This window comes from Convolutriloba macropyga, chromosome 2 (assembly GCF_964194025.1).
Source record: "Convolutriloba macropyga chromosome 2, txConMacr16.3, whole genome shotgun sequence".
Lineage (NCBI taxonomy): Eukaryota > Metazoa > Xenacoelomorpha > Acoela > Convolutidae > Convolutriloba > Convolutriloba macropyga.
In genome coordinates, this window is record NC_134469.1 from 37,934,755 (window position 1) to 37,955,740 (window position 20,986).

The 20,986-nt window shown below is 35.7% G+C and overlaps 3 protein-coding genes across 6 annotated transcripts in view; 1 reads left to right on the plus strand and 2 right to left on the minus strand.

Annotated features, from left to right (window-relative positions):
- Positions 1-20,986, minus strand: part of LOC142358640 (uncharacterized) — a 478,284-nt gene that overhangs the window by 430,205 nt on the left and 27,093 nt on the right. The window lies entirely within an intron of this gene.
- The window catches only part of LOC142358647 (electron transfer flavoprotein subunit alpha, mitochondrial-like), a 305,039-nt gene that overhangs the window by 199,337 nt on the left and 84,716 nt on the right, over positions 1-20,986 (plus strand). The gene's annotated exons all lie outside the window — the stretch shown is intronic.
- LOC142358644 (equilibrative nucleoside transporter 3-like) overlaps positions 3,641-20,986 on the minus strand; it is a 502,369-nt gene continuing 485,023 nt past the window's right edge. For both annotated transcript variants that reach the window (XM_075410107.1, XM_075410108.1), the window contains exons 3-6: positions 15,935-16,039; positions 10,362-10,451; positions 9,746-9,985; positions 3,641-4,572 (exon numbers count right to left, since the gene is read on the minus strand). In XM_075410107.1, the coding sequence (XP_075266222.1) occupies positions 3,797-4,572; positions 9,746-9,985; positions 10,362-10,451; positions 15,935-16,039 (1,211 nt within the window). In that variant the 3' untranslated portion in view covers positions 3,641-3,796. The remainder of the gene's footprint in view (positions 4,573-9,745; positions 9,986-10,361; positions 10,452-15,934; positions 16,040-20,986) is intronic.

Consider the following 20,986-nt stretch of genomic DNA (forward strand, 5'->3'; position numbering starts at 1 on the left):
AAAATAGTTCAAGCTTAAAATAGTTCAAGCTTAAAATAGTCAAGCTTAAGATCAATAAATTGTAAACTGAGAACATAACCGACTAACGTCCGGCAAATTGCGCACTAACGTCGGGGGCAACGGTGGGGGGGCGTTCATTGTGCGCAGCCATTACGGCCTGAACGATATGCAGGGGTAGTGATTGGGGGGTGGGGTGGGAGATGGTGATGGGGTTGTTGGGGGGGGGGGGGGGGGGGGGTTGGGTCAACTTATAAAAACCGCCACCATCCTCCACACCATAAGTATAAGTCTCCAAAACTGTTTCTGTGAATCGCATACTTGGAGACTAGTGAGCTGAAAAGCTCTAAGCGCAATAAATGCCCACTTGGCGTTACCTGTTTATCCCATTTATGAGGAAGAAAAGTCATATGGGTCAGACGACAAATCAATCAAACAAAAAAGTGCATAAAAAGATCAACAAGAGTAACATAATTGCTACAAACCTCGTTTGAGAGCAATTAAAAATGATAACAATAATCAGAAATTTTTTCAATTTAATTTGTATCCAAAAATGGCAAAATTTCGTGATATTAATATATCGAATTCCATTGCTCCTAGCAACTGCGCGGAAACATACTATCAATTGCCTCAGGAGATTCCCAGACCGTTGGAGACAGAAATATTCAAAACACAAAAAACTTCACAAAAATTTTTAAAAAATTGTTTAAATTGGTTTCCTTTTGCACTTTCATTTTTGCAGTAAAAAATAGATAGCTCACAAAATGGCCATAAAATGTAATTAGATCTTGTAAAAGGCCTTCATTAACATTGACAGACGTCAATTTATGAGTGATCAAACAAAAACTCAAAAAATGACAAATTTGAAAAATTGCACGATTTTGGGCTAAAACTAAAAATGAATCTTTAACCTCGAATTGAGGCCTTCCCGCCTGCTGCACCACATTAAGCACTTTAAAAGACTAATGAAGCTAGCTTTGAGCCTCTGATGAAACTTAATGCCCACTGGGTCTTACTTGTTTATCCCGTTTTGAAAGTCATGGAAAAAATAGCCGGCAGATTACCGTTAAATAGCCCACGTTGACATGCTTGACGCACATGGGGATTGAAAAATAAGATAGAAATTGACAGAATTTGTCTAAAATGTCCATTTTTTTGCTGCGCAAATTTTGAATAATCGGTAATAACTACGTGACAGAACAAATAAAAACAACTAGCAGAATTCGCAATCTGAAAAAATAATCAACAATTATCGGATTCTTTAAAATTGTCAAATTCGCATTAACGTGAGAAAATGACCGAAAAACTAGACAACAAAAAACGCAAAATCCATAAAAATTTCCGAACACGAACTGTGATGAAGACGTGAAAGACGTTAGATATCAACCGAAATCTTTCAATTGATTCAACTTGCGACTTATAAAGCAGCAACTTACAGCTGTCCCTAATGATGCTGAGTTATAGAACGTTAAAAAAGAACGAACGAGAGAAGAAAAACCAACCGACACCTTTCCTCAGTTCCAAAAAAACGTGCGCTTATTCGTTGTGCAGTGTCAGTTAGATTCTAAAACTATATATAATTCAGCTTCCAAAGTGAAAGCTACTAAGACGAAAAATCATGTCAGCCAGCAATCGCTCTGACGAACTTTGATAACTTAATTCATTATTATAACTTAATGACTGGGCTTTATTGGTTTGTCCAGTTTCTCTTAAATTGCTTTTTTGACTCTGACTGTATTCCTTACACTGCGTAATTCAATACGTGAAAGAATTCAAAATCAATTCAGTTGAAACCAAATGAGGTAAGTTAGAAGCCAAACGTGAAAATCGAAATTATGTAAAATCAAAAAGTAAAGCGTAAAAAAGTAAGCATAGCAGGACAAGTGCTGACGCACAATTCAAAGAATTTTCAAAGACAACAAAAATTAGACCTAGAACAGACTATGAATGGATTGGGAAAACCATTTAGACAAAAAATTTGATGTGAACAAAAAACCACTAGCAAGAAATCGAATTTTTGTTCAAACACCGTTTTCTCACTCTACTTTAAAATCAGAGTGAAAAATTTCACACCGCAAAACCACTCGCTTTTACGCTCCACTTCCTGTTTCGGCGTGACCAAAATCATTACTCCAATTTGACTTCAAAAATCATGAAAATGTGTGAACAGATCTTAAAAACGTAGACAGAAGCATTCCGGAAACGACTTGAAGTAGAAATCTACTTAAACGCCATCCAACTACTCATCAGACAAGACGTGCCTCCACTAATTTATGATAATCGTGAAACAAAACCATAAAACAAAAATTAAAAACAAGAAATTCCAATCTGCTAAAATATGATAAAATCTGATCAAATTTTGTCATAAATTGAGATCCCGAAATAACTATCTCCACCTAATTACTTCCTCAAAACAACTAGTACCTAGGAAAGACACTTATCAGATTTTCTAAAAAAAACTTGCAGCCAAATCATGAAAAAATAAGCTCTTACAAACAACTTGGACTAAAAAAACTGGAAATAATTTATTTTATTTTTTACAAAAGCACACGAATCCAAGCAAAAATTCCTTTCAGTCAATAGGGTATCCAGATGCTCGCAAAAACAATGGGCACGTCATAATAGGCTAAAAAAAAACTGGTCTAAAAAACAAAAACGAAAAATTGCAAAAAAAATTAAGAAAAATAGTTTCAATTTTTGCCATTTTTTGTCATATTTCTCAACAAAAATTCTGCATATCCAACTCAAGTAATTGGGGTCACTACCAATAACAGCCTAAAACTAAAACAAAATCATAACCAAACCTCTTAACCAAAAAAATTGAAGAAATTTTCGCTCGCTTACAGAAGTTTTTTTCACCTCATTTTCTCGCTCTCTAGAAAACAGCGATATGAATAAAAAACCGCTCTCGTTTCGCTCCACTCTTCATTTTGTTTAGCAAAAAAAAACTCCAAATTTTTTTCACGTGTTTCAATTCCTACTTCAAAATTAACTCCAATGAATTTGATTTAAAAAATGACTTCTCCAATACTCCTCCTCGAATCGTAAACATAACCGACTAACGTCGGGCGAATTGCTCTCAAACGACCGGCGAGCGGTTGGCTTCGTCAGTAGCTAGCCACGGGGGGGGCGCACTGGGGGCTGATGGGGGCAACACTGGGTTGGGGGGGGGGCAACAGCGCGGTGGGGATGGGGGTCAACGGGGGGGGGGGGGGGGGGGGGGGTTCTCAACCTCTCAGAACCGCCCTTCACACCATAAGTATAAGTCTCCAAAACAGTTTGAGCTGAAACAGCGCTGAAAAGCTCTAAGAGCACTTAATGCCCGCTGGGCGCTACCTGTTAATCCCGTTTTTGAGGACGAAAAGTCAAAAGCGTCAGACGAAAAATCGGTCAAGCGAAAAATCGCATTAAAAAAAAGACCAACAGGACTAATATAATTGCTACAAACTTCGTTTGAGAGCAATTAAAAAGACAAAGCCCCAAAAAGACAGCGCCATCTCACAAAAAACCAGCCCCGACACAATCCAACTCTTGGATAGTAAAAATGGATCACTACTCCTTTTTGTGTCTCGTTTTTTGAGTTTGTTCAGCTTTCATCAAAAGTGCATATTTAAAAACTCATAGACCAAGATGCTGCGAAAAGCCAGTTTTCATAAGATTTCAATTAAGTATTAAAAAAATACACCAAAAGAATTTCGAAATAATTAAATTAAATAAAGCTCCGTTAAAATGATATCAAGTCAAAATGGTAAGTAATGACAGTATACCGTGTAAAGAAATGAGGAGGGCAAGATTACAGCTAAGGAATGTCAATGTAGAGGAAAGAGAGAGCAGATCCTGAGCAGAGACCAAAGGAGAGGAAAAAGGTGAGTACGGCACCCGCCTGTTCCTGCAAGTCAGCTCTGGGCCCAACATCACGAGCACCATATATGAAGCATATAGACGCCATGTAACCATTGGAGAGAGCCAGTAGAATGTTGAACGTAATCACTATGTAGTCAGAATGGAACCACACAGGTAGATGGTACCTCTCCTGGTAATTTGTGAATAGGTAAAGCACTAGGAAAACCGATCTTGACAGACACAACATCAATATAGCAGGAGTTCCTGAGGGCCTCTTGAAGAAACCAGCCAGAACTCTACCGATAAAGTCGAACACGTTGAATATGAGGAAAACAGTCACGGGGTACCAGTACCGTCCTTCCTCAAAGTCAGTGGGTTCGATATGTGCCATAAAATTAGGAAATATGACCAATGTGACAAAGAAGACAAATGAAACTGAGAAGCCAAGGGGTAGAGTACGCTTGAAAACCATGAATGTCTCACCCATGACCATCGAGACCGTCTTCGAGTTCTCATTATCACTTGTTGAGTTCTCTGTTTCAACTTTTGCCTGAGCTGCGCAATAAGTGGGGTTCTTCAACAGTAGCACTGCTAGCACCAGGAGAATGACGAGGAATGCCTCTGCGACTAGGAAGTACAGCAAGGCACTGTCCTCACTGTCCTGGAAAATGGCCAGACATATAATTTGTACCACCGACGAAAAGATGCCCGCCACAGCCTGACCAGCGATAACTAAAACAAGGCCAGAATCCAATATCTTTTCCATTCATGTAGTGTATCCCCTTTGTTTTATAAAAAACTGACAATACAGGTACAATTCCAAACTGGATAAGCCATCGAAATTCTGGCTGGACAAAAACGTAACAAATTAGATGGCAAAAATAAAACTATAATACTTTAAAATTCGAGTGCAGCGGAAAAATTGCAAGAAGATAGTATAAAAAGTTACAAGGAGGGTCGGTAATGTGCGTTCGCACATAGTGTTCCGACTCAACCGCATTTTTCACTTAATATCTACCAAATGAGGAAGAGGAAACATTTCAAATACACATTGTTCAAAAACAATTGGTGTATCCATCAAAAAAAAGCTTTAAGCTCAAACCACTGAAAAAATTAATTAAGGCCTCAACAAAGCGCCGCTGACAACCGCAATTGAGGAAACTAGGGGACCAGACAGACAACAACATCAAATAAAGACAACAAGCCTTAATTACGACCAAAACTCAATGTCTATCTATTACATAGGACCGGGCTTTATTGCGAATAATTAACATGAAGAGAAAAACAAAAAAACGTGTACTTTTTGGAAACAAATAAATTCAAAGAAAAAATCCTGAGCTATAACTGGAAGCATTAAATGAGCATATTTATAACTCCATTTGGAAACCATTCACACCATTGATTAAAAGTCAAAAAACCAATTATTGCGGAAAAACGGTGTCCACAGCATTAAAATCTTGATCATTTCACTAAGAACAATGAATTGCACCTTCAAGGCCAATAACGTGATATGTTACTTTTCAAGAAAGTGATAATCGGACACGACAGCAAAAAAGAACTACAAAAGTATGAAAATGTCCTAATTTTGAAAGTCGTACCTTCAAAGCCAAAACCATTTATCAAATGCTAAAACAGCAAGGAAGATTGTATTCTAAATCACCTAAAGGATGATGTGACAGCACCGCTGGCTGAGACAAACGCTTAGACGTGACAGAAATGAGACAAAAATGGCAAATATGAAAAAAAAAATTTAAAACAATTCGTTTAAAATTATTATGGTAGTTAAAATCAACCAAAAGCTTTCAAACAAAACAAAGTAAACAGGCCAACTTGTGCCTATTGGACAGTTCATTGCTGGGGCTCAGTCAAAAGAATACAAAACAACGATTATCGGCAAAACTTTTTCGTGTTAAAGACGAAAAAAACCATGAGCTTTTCGCAGAAAATTTAAGGCAAATTCATTGGCCTTCATTTGCAAGTAAATTTGAATAGTCAAAAATAGAGCTAAGATTTGAGATAATTCTGCTCTGTAATTAACATTAAAAACAAAAAAGCAAAAACCTTTTAGAAAAAAAAACAACGAACAGCGCCCAAATACAATCTAAATTTTTGAATTGCAAAGATCCACAATTAGTCCCAAAACCAATCTTGCTATTGCTGCTCGTCCAATATAACAAAAATAGTTTCAACAATTAGAAATAGCTAAACAGACAAGCTAAAAAACGAACAATGATTTTCCGATAATTATCGAGTTATAGTAGCGAGAAACCATTAGGTATCAACTGAAAGCCTTAAACCGTTTCCTTAGAAGCTCCTTAGATAGCAAATATCCGAATTTGACTAGATCTCTGAAGCTTAGGATTCCGTGATAAGAATATAACAATAACATTAAGTGCTGGCAAAACAAAAATATATCGAAAATTTACGAAAACAATTTTGGGGAGCCATAAAAATCAAGAGGTTTACTATGAAAACAAAAAAGTTATTCTTTTGACCTGATTTTAACAAAACCTGGTTCGATCATTAGAACAGCATATTCGGTACTTGGGACAAAGAAAATTGCGAGAGATAATATAACACGGACGAGTAAAAAAATAATCCAATTATTATTTCGCCGCTAAAATCAAACGTGAGACCCAAACTGGCCTTTCTATCACTGCGTGGTTGTTAATAAGTTATCGTTGAACAAACAGCTCCATAATAAAAGTTCTGCCGAAAAAATTCCTAATAAATTTTTTTAAAAAATGCTGATAAAACCCGATAAAAATTAGCGAAAGGCCGCCAAATTGTTAGTGCCATAACACTTTCATAGAAACCAGAGCTAATAATAGTCCTCATCTGTCGAAACGCAAATCATTTCAGCAATGTTTCTGCCTGCAGTACCGGTCATCTTGGATAAAGAGTGCTCAAGAAGCATATCTGCTGCCAATGAAGAACATACTAAATTTTCAAAAATTTAAACAAATTTTAGCTAAAAGAGTTGGTTCAAACAATTCAACAACCCTCTTTTATCATTCAACTTGGAACGAGTGAGAAAATTGTTTAAAAATTTATCATATTTTCAGGAAAACCGATTGAAATTTTCAAGCAGATTGTAAAAATTGCGGAAAAGGTGAACAAAGCAACGGAAATGAGCATAAGAATCCCAACATTACACTTTACATTTTTACACCTCTGTAAGTCCTAGCAAACAAGAATACCAAAACATTTTAATTTTATATTCTACGCATGATGAGCTTTCTTATTATACCACTCACAACTCGTTGCAATATCTGACAGGTTGCCAAAAAATAGCCGAAAAGCTTTGCAGATCTGCAGTCTAAAAACAGATAAAAGAAACAGACCAAAAATTAGTAGCTTTTTATTGAAATGAATGTTGAGAAGTTAAAGATCTGTATAACTTATTGCTGCTTTTATTAGCTGCTCTTAAATAGCTTTCAATTAGAGTGACATACACTCACTTGACCTCATCGCTTTGAAAATAAGAACATAGCCGGCAGATTGCCGGAAATTGGCCGCCGTTGAAGCTCTTGATGCACATCGGGATTGAAACCGAAAAAAAATACCCGGCAGATTGCCGGAAAATAACCGCCGTTGATTCCCATAACTCTATTGGGATTGAAAGAAAAGAACATAACAAAAATCGATTTTTGTGTAAAAACATTTTTAAGTGCAATTTATTTTGATGTTATTTCGTAATTGAACATACTACTGTCTCTCAGTGAGAGCCTACAGGGTCTAGTATCAATACCAATGAGCAGTTTAGATAGTAACTAAAACTTATGAGAACAATGTTCAAGTACCGGGCATCTAAAAATGGGCTTTATGGGTTTATCCCGTTTCTATTTCTGACTTTGATTTTCTCATACTGACTCTCTTCATTTTCAATTGCTTTGCTGAGCAGCTGCTGTTTAAAAAGACCTTGAGCAGAATGACAGAAGAGTGATACTAGCCTAGAGAAGCCACAAAGATTTCACGCAAAATGTCGAAAAAGCGGCAAAATGCGTAAAGCGAAAAAAAAGTTCGACGAAGTAAAAAAACATAACAGGACAAGTCCTGACGTACAATTCAAAGAATTTTCATCGACTTAACAAACAACTAGACCTAAAACGGACAGTGAGTGAATTGGGAAAACCATTTCTAAAAAAATCAGATGAAAAAAAAACAGAAAATCAATGTCAAAATGCTGCTAGGGAGAACAAAAAACCACTAGTGAGATATGTAATTTTGATTTTAACAAAAAACTAGTCCAGAATGAGCTGTGAATGGATTGGAAAAATTACTTAGAAAAAAATTCGATCCAAAAAATCGAAAAAACAGTAAAAATCAAAGTGAAATTGCGGCATGTGAACAAAAAACCACTACCGAGAAACCGAATTTTTGTTCAAACACCGTTTTCTCACTCTACTTTAAAATTAGAGCGAAAGAAATTCACGCAGCAAAACCACTCGCTTTTTCGCTCCACTTCCTGTTTCGGCGTGACCAAAATCACTACCCCAATTTGACTTCAAAAATCATGAAAATGTGTGAACAGATCTTAAAAAAAAAGACAGCGGCCCAATACAATTCAAATTATTTGAATTGTAAAAATAGGAGCGCTATAATAGCCGGCTGAGAAGATGAGGGCGGCTATTAAAAAGAGATAAATTGACAGAATTTTCTATCTTTTTCGTGTCAAAAACTTCCAATTCGGCGTACAGTTTCAGTTGGATTCTAAAAATATACTTAATTCAGCTTCTAAACTGAAAGCTATTAAGCTTAATACCAATGTCAGCTAGCAAACACTCTAATGGACTTTGACAATCTAAGTCTCAATGACTTAATGACCGGGCTTTATCCGTTTATCCCGTCTCTTTTGATTTTGCTCTTGACCTTGACTGTATTCACTATCTCGCGTAATACATTTAGTGAATGGATTTAAAAACCATTCAGTTGAAACAGTGCGTGAGGTAAGTCAGAAGTAAAACGTGAAAGTCGTGACTTATGTAAAACGAAAAATGTGATCAAAAGGTAAAGCGAATTAAAACAGAAGAGCGCGTAAATAATAGCCGTTTGAGAGGCTGACGGCGGCTATTAAAAAGTCAATTCAAAATGAGGTTAGGAAGTCTTTTTGAGAAAAGTGTCACCTGTGATCAAAAATTTAATCACGCGAATGAACAAGAACTCGATTCACTAAGAGTGAAAAATGACGTCACGCACGCAATTCAGTAGAAATTGCATCAACGAATGAGCAAAAAGCAGTTTTTAATTGATTTCGACGTCTTAACAAAAATCTTGAAAACGAAATTAAAAACCAAGAGAAGGTCAATAAGAGCCCCAGCTATCGCTTTGCGGCTATTTAAAAACCCAGTTGAGCATATAGTTCCTCCCCCAATAAAGTCGGTCGGAACAATTATCACTAAGTCTCCCCGAAAAATTCAGAACAAACTTTTCTTAATAGAGGGATCAGAAAACCAGTATAATAATCTTCGCCACCTCTTCGCGCAAAGTGACTAGAATTAAAAGCAAGAAAATGTCCGAAAAGAGGGGCATCATTCAAAATTCGAGTCTAAAAATCCACTTTAGAGAAACGAGGAATCATTGGCACTTCAACATTTCCTGTTCTGCATTTTTGGTGTGTAGGAAAGTCCCCATTGAAAAATAACCCCCGGTCTGATTCTAGTAGTAAAACCCCCATGTTAAATTTCAACTCCGGTAGTAATAATCTTTTCCATTGTGATAGTTTTATATTATATCAAGTCCCGCGGACCGCCAAGACATGAAAATTGGGCATGTCCAAAAGCGCAGCTCTTTAACAGTCAAAGGGGTTTATTTCTGTGGGAGTATTTTCCTTTTGGGTTTTCCTCCATAAAATAGGCGGGGTATTTTGTTTTTTGAAACACTGTCATTCTGGACCATTTCTAACCTGCCTGGGTGTAGGTAGTGGCAATTACATTGGCAACGCCGACAGAAGCACTTTGCAGTGTGGCACATACAATATTAAGAGCGACTATATTGACGATGGTGATGGCGAAGAAGCCGACCTGCCAGGTATTGGTGTGCGCCTTTACTAGGCCAATGGACGGCACAAAACACAACATGGCTCCAACAATTGAACCCACCAGACGGATGTTGCTACTCATGCATCGCACTAACAGGGTGTTGCCTTCAACATACATCTCACTGAGGAAACACAATTCACTTGATAGCAATTGACGTGAAGTATCAAATCTTGCTTAGAAATTCCACAATGCTGATACTTTCACGCCTAATACTAATCATTAACAACAAAAACTTTACATAGAAGCGGTAACGACAGAACACTCTGACTTCTTCTCTGTCCTCAGTTCAGAAAAACAACTGTTTTCAAACAAGCGTTTGTTTATAAATAATGATTCTTAACTTGATGCTTAACTTTTCCGGTACTCTTTGTATTTATACCTCCGCGCTGCAAATTTTTACAAATAAGATTTTCTCACGAAAAGAATTATAATAGTTGACGTGTCATGTCGACAAGATTTCCAACATAGCCGAAGACTAACCGAATACCATAAGAAGGAGTGACACAGTGGAGAAGGTTGTGAAGTAGCTCTCGAACTGCTTCTGAAGTGTACTCTCATCACCATTGTCACCTATTGCAAACAACACTATTAGTGTTTTTGTCACATTGTCGAGATTGTAGTTTGCTTACAATATTAGAGTAACAGACAGAAAAATTAAAACCGCAAAAAAACTGAGAAAAGGAAACATAACCGACTAACGTCAGGCGAATTGCTCTCAAACGACGGGAAGCGGCTGGCTTCGTCAGTAGCTAGCCACGGTTTAGTGAGGCTAGCTTTAGCTCGATTTGAGTCTTCACTTTTAAGTTTTCTATCTTTGCTAGTAAAAAAAATCAAATAAAAAACTGATATTTTAAAAATTTGCAATATGAAAATTTGCAGAAGTGAAAATGTTCAAAATTACTTTTTGTCTCTTGAGTTATGTCAAGTAACCAATCTGCAAGACTTGAAAAGCTTCTTTGGCCAGTAATGATCGTTAAACTCAGAAAAGGACAAAATTAATCAAAATTTTTGAAAACAATCGCAAATTTTAACAAAATCTTGCTAAAATTCGAGATAATAATAACTTCAAACCCACTTCATTGTCTCAAGAGACTATCCAGTATCCCTAAATAATTTTACTGGCTCATACAGGTCCATAAACTTGGATTCTGATGATAACTTTCCAAAAATTTGAAAAAAAAATTAAATTTTACCGAAATTTGCTCAAGGTGGAGTCATTAAAATATTGATAACTATTCCATTAACTCTAAAATCTATGCGAAAACTTATCATCAAAACTTGGAGGAGGTCCCTAGGACCCTGGTGCCGGAAAAATGCTAAAAAAAATTCAAAAACTTGAAAAAATTGCAATTTTTTTTTAAAACTGCTGATATTAAAATCTGGAAAAAACATTCCATTACATCTAGAAGCCATGCAGTAACCTATAATCAAATCCTAGAGGAGTTTTAGTGGCTCTTGAGACTGAAGAAACCTAAAAAAATGGAGAGGGAGGGGGGTCAACAGGGGTGGGGTGCAACAGCGCGGTGGGGGGGGGGAGGTAATAAGGGCACGGGTCAATAGTGGTGTCTTCAACCTCTTTTGGGCCCTTCACACCATAAGTATAAGTCTCCAAAACAATTTGAGCTGAAACAGAGCTGAAAGGCTCTAACAACACCTAATGCCCGCTGGGCGCTACCTGTTTATCCGGTTTTTGAGAACGAAAAGTCAACAGCGTCAGACGAAAAATCGGTCAAGCGAAAAATCGCATAAAAAGACCGACAGGACTAATATAATTGCTACAAACTTTGTTTGTGAGAGCAAATAAAAAACAATGCATTAAAAGCACATCAATTAATTGAAGACAAGACAATATTTAAATAGCAGTCTATTAACGTTGGGCGAATTCCTCTCAAACGAACTTTGAACAGCTTGCAAGCTTAAGGGGGGGCAGAGCAAGGAGGGCGAAGGGTTGGAGCGGGGGGGGGGGGGGGGTAAAGGGGGTTCAAATCGCCAAAGCTGCCTTCCACACCATAATTTTATGTCTTCTCAACAGCTTCGGTGAACTGAATATACTCATGTTACGTAGAGAGAGGATACAGGAGCTAGTGTTAATAAGAACAAGCATTAGAGATGGTAGCTGTAACTTGTATGAACAAACTTCATGTAGCGGTCATCTAAAATTTGGCTTTAAACGTTTATCCCGTTTCAATTTTTGATTTCATTCTTTATGATTGCATTCAAATTAGATTTTTCTGCTGAGCAGCTGCTGGTTAAAAGCACTTTTAGCAGAATGAGCGAAGAACGACAATAGCCCGAAATGAGAAAGATTTCACGCAAAAGGTCGAAAACGGAAAAATGAGGTAAAGCAAAAAATTTTTATTCGAAGCGAAGTAAAAAAAATAACAGGACAAGTTCTGAAATACAATTCAAAGAATCGTATTAATTTATGACCTGACAATCATAAACTCCGCTCTAAAAGGCAAATGAGAGCTGTTAGTAATGAGACTAAGCAATAAAACAACACCAGAACACCAAAAACAAGTAAGACTAAACATTCAACTTTTATTTTCTGAAAAGACAGGATCAACATCAAAAAACAATTGCTGTGAACTCAAACTGCAAACTATCTTCCTCTACTTTTCATTAGCAACCTGTTATTAAATGTTGATGAGTACTCTCACTAATATTATTAAAGACAAAACTATCCCAAAATTGCAAAAAAAAACTCGTTAAAACTTTTTGAAAACAATTAGTATAAAAGTTACAGAACACAACAGCTACTGAAAGATACAATTTCACTATCATTTGGGTCCTCAATGATCACCTTTGAAACCTGTCATCAATGAGGTTAAGTGATAAGACAGCAATAAGAACAACAAATACTAGAAAAAAATCACTAAATTTTTTTTTCGAAACTGAACAAGAGTATAAGTCACAAAAAGCAAAAGATATGAACTGAAATGACTTGCTTTAACAAACTTTGAACAAAAACGATTAAGTCGATAAACTTAATTCTTATTAGCAGCATCAGAGACCTGTCTCCAATAAGATTAAATGATAATTTCTCAAATAGTACAGAAAACACTTGAAGAACTGAAAAATTCACTCAAAATTTTTGAGAAAAAAGTGTCAAAGTCATGAAAACCACTAGCTTTTAACTCGAGCACTTAGTTAAGATCTTTTATTCCTCATTAGCTAAAAAGAATTCAACTCAAAAACCGTCAAATTGTTCAGACACCAATTTCTCACTCAGCTTTAAAGGTATTTCAAGAAAATTGACCCTTTACTATTATAGTATGACCAAAATCACCACTCTAATTTGACTTCTCACTGATGTGAAAAAGCCGAAAAAAAGCGTGAACAGATCTTAAAAAAGACAGCGAACCAATACAACTCGAATTCTTTGAATTGTAAAAACATAGCGGGACAAGTCCTGAGTTAAAATTCAGAGAACTGAACAACCATAAGACAACAGCATCAGCCTCTTAAAAGAGCAGCCTCCGATAATGAAAAAGTCGTAAGCCTAGACGTCCACGACTAAACAATACTACAAAAATCTAACAACATTTTTACTTCCTTTCACTTTTGGAGAAATAGGTTTATCGACGTTATTATGTCAAACAACGTCAAATTCGAAAGACCTTACCAGAATGGAAGCTTAGACAGCAAACTCGTAAAAGACGTTAGAAACAAAGTAAAATGACATCAAAAATTTGGCAAAAACTTGTTTTTTTTTTAAAATCAATTTCATTGCAAATAAGTGGCTTCAAAGTCAAAGAAACATGCCAACAAAGCCTGAAATCTTAATTTCTTCCCCGTTATTGACAGATAGAAAGCATATATCAACATAAATAGAAACAATATACAAAAATAGGGGGCCACGTAACAGAAGTACTAACAAATGCAGACAACAATCAAAAGCTGAAAAATTTTTGAAACAAATGTTAAAACTATTCGCAGTCAACTGAATCCCCTATATAAATTTAATTACGCGTAAATAGAGAGCAAAAGAGCTATTTCCAATCACTAAGTGACCAAAAAGGAAAAACAATGAAAAAATTTAACATTTTTAAAAAGCAGTGTCAAAGTTGTAAAAACTGTTAGCCATGAATGAAACCAATAAATTGTTTAAAACGTGATTAACTAGAGAATCTACTAACATCTCACAAAGGAGACTAAGAGACAGAACAAATAAAACAAATACCATAATTCGCACTCTAAAAAATAACTAATAATTATCGAATTCATTAAAATTGTCAAATTCGTTAAAAACAAAACAAAAGATTAACTGGAAAACGCTTTGAAAAATGCTTAATGTGATCCATCACTAAACTGAGAAAAACAACGAAAAACTGGACAACGAAAAAAACCGCAGAATGCATAAAACATTTCTGATAGCCGCCGTTGATGCGCTTGACGCACATCGGGAATGAAACAGAAAAAAAAGCAAAGATAAACATTGACCGACTTTTTCCCTAAGTTTTAAAAACGTGCACTTATTCGATGTGCAGTTTCAGTTAGATTCTAAAACTACACAAAAATCAGCTTCTAAATTGAAAGCTACTAAGCTTAAAAATCATGTCAGCCAGCAATTGCTCTAACGAACTTTGATAACCTAATGTACTGACATAATGACCGGGCTTAATCGGTCTATCCCGTTTCTTTTGTTTTGCTCTTTTGACAGTATTCACTACATTGCGTAATTCAATGCGTAAAAGAATATAAAATCCATTCAGTTGAAACAGTGAGTGAGGTAAGTTAGAAGTGAAGCATGAAAATCGTGAAATTTAAAACGAAAGACGTGATCAAAAATTAAAGCGAAATTAAAGAGAGCGCCTAAATAATAGCCGCTGAGAGGCTGACGGTGACTATTAAAAATGCATTCAATTTATTTGAAAACAAAGTGTCGAACTCGATAAAATGGTTTGATTTCTCTTTAAATCCGTCAATTAAAATGAATTAACCTCAACAGAGAACCATTGTAATGGGATTCAATAACAAAAACATAACCGACTAACGTCGGGCGAATTGCTCTCAAACGACCGGCGAGCGGTTGGCTTGGTCAGTAGCTAGCCACGGGGGGGGGGGTGCACCGGGGGCTGATGGGGGCAGCAGCGCGGTGAGGGGGTGGAGGCAATAGTGGGGGTGGGGGGTCAACAGGGGGGGGGGGGGGTCTCAACCTTTAAGAACCGCCCTTCACACCATAAGAATAAGTATAAGTCTCCAAAACAGTTTGAGCTGAAACAGACCTGAAAGGCTCTAAGAGCACTTAATGCCCGCTGGGCGCTACCTGTTTATCCCGTTTTTGAGGACGAAAAGTCAAAAGGGTCAGACGAAAAATTGGTCAAGCGAAAAATCGCATAAAAAAGACCGAGAGGACTAATATAATTGCTACAAACTTTGTTTGAGAGCAATTAACAAGACAAAAGCAAAAAAACGGGCGAATAAATAAAATCACTTAGATTTCATGAAGACAAATAGCGTCTAAAGTGAAAATTATTGGTTTCCTTTTGGGAGATTGAATAACTGCGACTATGCTTTATTAGAGCACACGTATCACCTTTCAAAAGTATTCGCAAGAAAAATGAGAAAACAACGGGTCGAATTGCCACACGTAAAAAAAAATCGCTCTCAAAAATCGTTTAAACACCTTCTTATCAATTGACTTTAAAGCAGTTTGAAACAATGTTATGCCTTATAACTACTCGCTTTTCGCTCGTCTTACTACTCAAGCGTGGTTACAATCACAACTCAAAATTGGATTTTCATTGACAAGAAAAGTTAAAAATAGTGTGACCAGATCTTAAACGTAACAGGCCAAGTCCTGCAAATTACAGATGCGAATGTTGTGCTTAACCTACTTGGTCGCGTTATGTCGATTATGATCTACTCAAGTGAAGTTCGATTTTCAATTTTTTAGCTACCGATTTTGTGGCAAGCCTGAAGCTTTTTCTGCACAATTGAGTTTGACTCCTTTTGAATTCAACAGGGCTGCTCTAAGTATAACCATGGCCCACTAAGTATAGTCAAACAATCTAGCATTCAAGGGCAGGCAATTTAAATGTTTGACTCACCATAATCATAATCAGACAGGTTCGAGGATATGTCTCTTAGCTTGTAGTTGAAGTAGTCGGTGGCGTTAATGAACATGTTGTACGGCAGCAGTGACCCCATCCCCACTAAACGCAATGTTAGTTAGAGAATGCAAGAAAGTTCCCTCATCAGTTGAAACCCCCGCCGTCCCCACAGTTGCTCGCTTGCACCAAATATCTATTTTGCGTACCGTTAAGGAGCAAATTTTGCAGACCTTGCAACATTTAGAGGGATGATCGCCGAATGGGTCACTAAGGTCACCTCTTAAACAAACTCGCCGGTTGAAAAACTGAGAACCTAAATTTTTGCAAAACTTAGACATCTGGACGTAGTTATAGCCAGCATATTTCCCTTGCGGGCCGCCTGAAAAACTTTGTTATGATCCCAGCTTAGTGGGAGAGAGGTCTATAAGCTGAAAGCACTTTTTGCGCAGGCAATGGCTGCTATTTAGTGATTTTATTCGATTGCCTGTAGAACGCACATTAGTTTCATTGTTTTCAAATTTTTGTATAAGTTACTTCGGCTACCCATTGGCAAAAGATCGGCAAATTTTGTCCTAATCGGCCGAATTTAATTAGATTTATAGAAATTACAACAAGAAGCTTTTACAAGCTACTCCAACAGTAGAAAAAAATTGGAGCTATGGAGGTCTAAAATTTTGCTGATGGGCACAACTTTTGACAAATTTGATATAATTTGACAATCTTTTGGTGTTAGATTTTGCAGCTTATTTAGCTTATTATCGAACCTCTATTTTAAAAAAGTTTTAAAAAAGAACTGGAGAGAAGGAATTGAACTTTGTAGAATTCAGGACTGCACATCTCAGGTTTTTTGAACCTGAATAACCACAAAACTTTCAGCGTCGTAGCGATTTTCGTTTATAAATAACATAACAAGGCGGCTCGTTAATGTGCGTTCGCACATGATGTTCCGACCCGAGCTCATCTACATTTTTGACTTAATTGTCAACCAAATGAAGAGATAACAAAAATAGATGTTTGACTTTAAAAAACACGTTACAAAACGTAAATACTAATTGAATTGCATAATGCCATTTCTCATTACAGCGCTCACGAGATCTACCAATAAAAAGACTACGAGAAAAAACAGCAAACAACAAAATATGCAAAAACAAAATTTTCACGGCAGAAACCCAATATATAATTTTAAAAGCACCTAGTAACAACGTCAAAATGCAATCAGATAAAACCTTAACTCCACAAATTTAGTTTTTGCTAACTATACAGCAGATGTATGTTTTTCTTAATGAGATTAGGTAAAAAGTTGACATAGAGAAAAAAAATGAGGTTAAAGTCAAAGATCAATCAACATTTCTTAAACCAAATAATTTCAAAAGTCTAAAAAAATCTTTAGCTTTTTAACAAAATAATTCTTGATAAATTTACTAAAAAGCCAATATGAAACTAATGGGACCTGTCTTTGCTGAGACTAAAGCATGGAAATAAACTGAATACGCAGAAAATCTCAAAAGAAACTAACAATTTACACAAAGACTCAGAAAATCTCAAAAAATTAAGAACAATAACATAAATTATTGAAGCCATTAAAATCATCAGCTATTATCTGAATTTTATTTATTTTTAATTCAGTTTACATTTATACTCATTCAATTAAACTTATACTAAAATAGAAAAGAAGTTCGTTCATTTGGGACACATTTGAAAATCATTGGTATCTGTTATTACCTGAATAAGCTAAAAGAAGAGAAAAAAGAAACACAAATACACCACTCACAATATTTTTTATGAAAACGCATAATGTTCACCAAACAAAACATCATTCACGACATAATATTAGTAGACAAGTTGTTTTTTGAAATTCAAGGAATTGGAGTGGACTTCTCAATGACGAGAATAAGTTGACGAAAAGAACAAAAAAAACTGAAAAGTTTGAAAAACCTTTGAAGATGTATAATATCATAATTTTTAAGACTACTGGCTTTAAACTGACTGCTTCGGGTAACATCACTCATTACAGGTTTATGGGCAACATGACAGGCAACATTAAAGGTTTATGAGACCGATCAGAATTTTACGGCTAGCTAAAAATAAAAAAAGCAAAAAAAAGCAAACTCACAAAAATTAAGCGAGAAAAGTTTCAAAGCCATTAGAGAATGAACTTTTCAGTATAAACTCTTCTATTCTCAAGTAATTTTTTAACAGCAAGGTGATTGTTTCTATTGTTACAAAATGACTTGAAAAACAACAAATATAAACAAAGATATGAAAACCATGAAGTTTTTGAGAAAAGCCCTAGTATCAAAGACATTAAATTCAATTATTTTCAACGCAGGTAATTAAACACTCTAAATTCTGCCTCGATGAAATAGCAATCATAGGTTTCATTCATGTGACATCAATAACTCATCACAATAAGTCGTATGGCAAAGAAAAATACATCAAAACCACGAAGTTTTTGAGAAAACCCATAGTATCAAAGTCATAAAATTCTACAGCTTTCAACGGAAGGCATTTAATACGCTAAATTATGCCTAGATGATGTGACGACAAGGATGTTTGTCATTCAAAACTTATCAATAAGACATTACAAAAAGTCATTGACTATGAAAACAACAACAAAAACAGGCGGAATCCAAAAGTTCGGTAGAAAAAAGAAAGTGTCGAAGCTATTTAAACCATAAGCTTTTTTCTCTGGATACTTTTTTAACGATCCATTGAACGTCTTCACTAAGCCAATGGGAGCTATCAATATTAGGATAATGTAATACGATTTCAAAAGGAACCAAAATTACTAAAAAAAAAATCCAAAAATTATAAAAATTATGAAAACTCGTGCACCGAAGTAAAAAAAACCAATAGTTAGAAGACGAAATCGCTAACTAGATAAATTGTTGTTGATGCAGAAAGAACGCGGTTCTGTCATTACCGAGAGTGACTTACAATACACGAAAATTAGCTTAAGATTGATTTATGTTCAAAAAAAATTCAAAAAAAAAATATTTTTAAAGTCTTAACAACCATTAATCTCAAAAGCTTTCATAGGAATTCAATGAATACGCTCAGCTATGCCACGATGTGAATACAAAGATGTTTATCTTGCCTAGGTTATCAATAAGACATCACAATATGTCTTATGAGTATGAAAAAAAAACAACAATTACAGGCAAAAACCAAAATTTCTTTAGAAAAATGGGAGAAGAAAGTGTTGAAGCCATTTAAACCATATTTTTTTCTCAGAAAGTTTTATCTATGATCCTTTGGACGTCTTCACTAAAGGAAGATGTAGCCATCAATATTAGGATGACGTGATAAGATTTCAAAATTAACCAATAAAACGAAATGTCCAAAAAATTTTTTAAAAATTTGAAATCTTGTGGCATTGAAGACGTATAACCAATAGTTATTTGATAAAGCCGCCAATGAGATTAACGTATGTTGCACTGGTATGAAGGAGTTCAATCCTGTTTTACTGAGACGAACTTACAGTTCACAAAAATAAGTTTATGATTTACTAAATTTAAAAAAAAATTCGAAAATTTATTTTCAAAGTCTTAACAGCCATTAGCTGTCCACTCACAGCACTAGATAGGTTCACTTATTGCTTATTAGCAAATCTATTACACCTTTAGTCAAAAAGTTTATGCCATAGGATTATAAAACTTTAGTAAAACCTCAAAAAAAATCAAAATTTCATTTGAAATTACGAAATTTGAGATACGAATCCAAAAAAAAACATGAGCGATCCCTTCATAACAAATTTTTTGTTCATTGGGCTTCATTTGATCGTAAAAGAGGTTTGTCATTAACGGAACTTCGATATTAAAAGTGTCTAGTAGTCTCTAGGTGACTTGAAAAAACAAAAAAATTGCAAAATTTTCTAAAAAAAAAGAGCTCCCAAACCTAATTCGAATTTTTTTTATATATTAAACTTCCATCTAAGACTAGAATTAGTCTTTATTATCTCCTTTCGTCTATTAAAAACCTAAAATTAATTTACTTTTTGGCGTGAAATCTAGTTTTGAATTAAATTTTTCGTAGAAAAAACGTTAATTCGAACGAAAATTACGTTAAAAGTGAACAAAAGTGAACCAAATATCCAGTGTTCACATGAAACTTTAAACCTCGATAACTCCTCGAAAAAAACGAAATTCAAAAAAATCTTTTTAATTTCGAATTCTACGCTGGACGAGCTTTTTAATGATACCACGCACATTTCTCTGCGATGAATATATCGGTCGGCCAAAATTCACGGAACAAAAAAAACCCATTTGAGTATATAGTTCCTCCCCCCACGAGTGGGGTCGGAACAATAACGTATAATAAAGTAATCGTAAATAAAGAAACATCAGACTACAAGGACATACACGCAGGGGTTCCTCAGGGGACAGCGTTACTACCAATTGTTTGATCTTTATGTTATTAATTTGAAATTGGAGACGTTTACAGAGATCTATAAATGCGCCGATGCTATGGTTATTCTAACATCCATCTGAGAACTAAAATTAAATGGAAAACTCAATAGTGATAAAACTCCGCCTAAATAGCCGCCATTGATTCCGATAACCCCGATTGGGATTGAAAGAACAAAAGAATGAAAATCGATTTTGTACAAAATTATTTTTGAACAATTTTAAACAAGGAATTATGTTCGTCCCGCTGGCAATTGAAGTTTTGGGCGATCTGTCGAAGACTCTGAAGAAGGCCTTATTGCGCATGTTGTTGTTAGCTGATAGCAGAAATTATCAGTCAGTGGGACAATCCATTGCCTTCGACAGAGCAGTTCAGTCTCTTTCTGTTGTCATCATACGAGGATCAGCTAATATGCTGTTGTCGCGAGCTCCGTAGTTGAACGCAGCAATTAGTTGAACTGTCTGATAATCAGCGACCCGATTGTGTGGGACGCAATGTGAAGATAACTTTTCCTAGACGCTTGTGTTGAGCTGAATCAATCTCTTGATGAATTAGAAACAAGCCCGAATTCTTATTGTACTCACCCAATGAGAGGGGAGTATTTTTGTAAGCAATGTAAATCAACAGGAGGGTACTTGAGCG